Below are 2,017 nucleotides of genomic sequence, written 5' to 3'. Positions count from 1 at the left end.
ATACTGTACATACATACATATACATAAATATTCACAGCACACATAAATATATTATGTAAACAAAAGCTTTTATTTTGGATGCAATTAATCGTTTGACAGCACTAATTTAAATATGACCTCTGCATGTTTTCATTAAGTTTCACTCCTTTGCATGTCTGTGTTTTGCATGTCTGTGCTTTGCAGTGAGGTGTTTGGAATGACTGACTTCTACAACAAGACCAAAGCTGAACTGGAGGCCAGAAAAGCTGCTCTGCAGACCAACGGCGATCAGACAGAGCAACCAACGCATGAAGATGATCTCATCACAATGCCTGTCCGCTTCGAAAGGTGAATTGACCCTTTTTGGCCCATTAAAATAGAAAGGACTCTAACTTGTTCACATTTACTGTATTTATGCTCGTGTCTGTGTTCCCCAGGCGAGATTACCCTCCTCAGATCACACCAAAGATGTACCTGCTGGAATGGAGCCGCAAGGAAAAGCTTGATCAACCTGTATATGAGACGGTCAGTTCTCGACTGGGGCCTCAGCAAACTGGTCTCAAGAATACTTCAAACGATTTAACATAAGACAAAACTAGCATTAAAAACCACACACATTTTATATATTTTTAATATCTTTATTTATTTTTTTGCATCTTTATATATTTTTAAATATATAAATTATTTATTTTTCCATATCCAGTAAATCTGGATCAACTGGAAAAGTTTTGTGGCCTTGGAATATTAATATCAACCTGTTAACCTAAACCGTTTGTTTACTTCTCAGGAACAGCGAACTCAAGATCGAGCTTTTCAGTCTACAGTTATCATTGACAATAAAAAGTACCGCTCTGCCCTGTGGTGAGTTTGGTTGTTGATGAAGTTATGTACACACTGTAGTAGTGCAGAGAGAATGACTGTACGGTATTTCTGTCTCCCGCCCTCCTCAGGGAGAAATCAAAGAAGTTTGCAGAGCAGGCCGCGGCTATAGTGTGTTTACGCACACTCGGGCTTCCAGAGGGTCGAATCGGAGAGGAGCACAGCGGACTGGTAAATAAACGCAAGAGGGACGACAAGAAATGTGCAGCGCTAGATGACAGTGAGTCAGCAGCACGAAAGAGACACACAAGTGAAGTCCCACAGGAAGAGGAAGAGGAAATGATATGCAGGACGAAAGTTGTGAATGGTGTCTGTGGTCAGACCACGCGTTAACATTGGCCAAAAACTCATCATCTGAGCTCGCTGTAACTGACATTTCATTCCTTTTCATCACAGTGCAGAGTGCAGTTTTATCTGACAAATGACAGTGCTCTTTGTAGTTGCCTTTAAGTTTGTTAAATTCAGTGTTCCCTTTTCAGGTGCCATCTCTGTCTTATTGCACACTAGTACTGGTTTGTAATTTGCTTTATGCGAGGAGGAATAATGAGATTTTTGTATTCTTCTTCACCAGAAGGGTGCATTGTATATCCAAATACATACAGTACAAGAAAGTACCAGAGGTACCATAACATGTCATGAAACTTTATTTTCTTTCTTTCTTTCCAGCATTATTGCAAAATAAACCAGTTTAACTGTTTACTTAACTTGTGTTTCCCTCATGTACAGTACAAGGAAATCTTCAGTCACTCACAAATGTCAAAACCTTGCAAGTTGCATAACTAGACAGCATTTGGGGAATTATGCACAAATGATGACCAAAAATGCTGTATAGCCTATGTAGGCAGCCTTTTATAAAAAAAAAAAATAAAAAACAATAATGGTGTAAGTTACTGCCAAAACGGCGTCTAATAATAACGAAAAACGTAGACAAACCCTTGTCTAAAACCGGACAAACAGAAAATGTGGTGGACTCTAACAAAGTAGGCGTTGTTTTGATGAGACTTTTGGCAGACATTTTGCTACTGTAAAAGTGACTGATTCCAAAAGCATCTTACACCGTTTTGAATAAGATACCATATTTGTGTTGTTTATTTTGCAGTATTAGCATGAATTGTAATGACAATTATTTAAGCGGAAACTGGTTACCAGGGTTTTTTTT

At 38.6% G+C, this 2,017-nt stretch overlaps 1 protein-coding gene across 1 annotated transcript in view; it reads left to right on the top strand.

The window, feature by feature from the left end:
- Positions 1 to 1,987, top strand: part of dus2 (dihydrouridine synthase 2) — a 6,347-nt gene extending 4,360 nt beyond the window's left edge. Inside the window, exons 12-15 of the mRNA XM_016238554.1 lie at positions 138 to 327; positions 417 to 504; positions 767 to 840; positions 930 to 1,987. Of these exons, the coding sequence (XP_016094040.1) occupies positions 138 to 327; positions 417 to 504; positions 767 to 840; positions 930 to 1,191 (614 nt within the window). The 3' untranslated portion in view covers positions 1,192 to 1,987. The remainder of the gene's footprint in view (positions 1 to 137; positions 328 to 416; positions 505 to 766; positions 841 to 929) is intronic.
- Positions 1,988 to 2,017: the final 30 nt, after the last annotated feature.

The sequence above is a fragment of the Sinocyclocheilus grahami genome, unplaced genomic scaffold (genome assembly GCF_001515645.1).
Source record: "Sinocyclocheilus grahami isolate Dianchi unplaced genomic scaffold, SAMN03320097.WGS_v1.1 scaffold543.1, whole genome shotgun sequence".
In the NCBI taxonomy this organism is placed as follows: Eukaryota; Metazoa; Chordata; class Actinopteri; order Cypriniformes; family Cyprinidae; genus Sinocyclocheilus; species Sinocyclocheilus grahami.
Note: the sequence above shows the minus strand (reverse complement) of the source record. Positions and strands in the feature narration are given on the sequence as shown.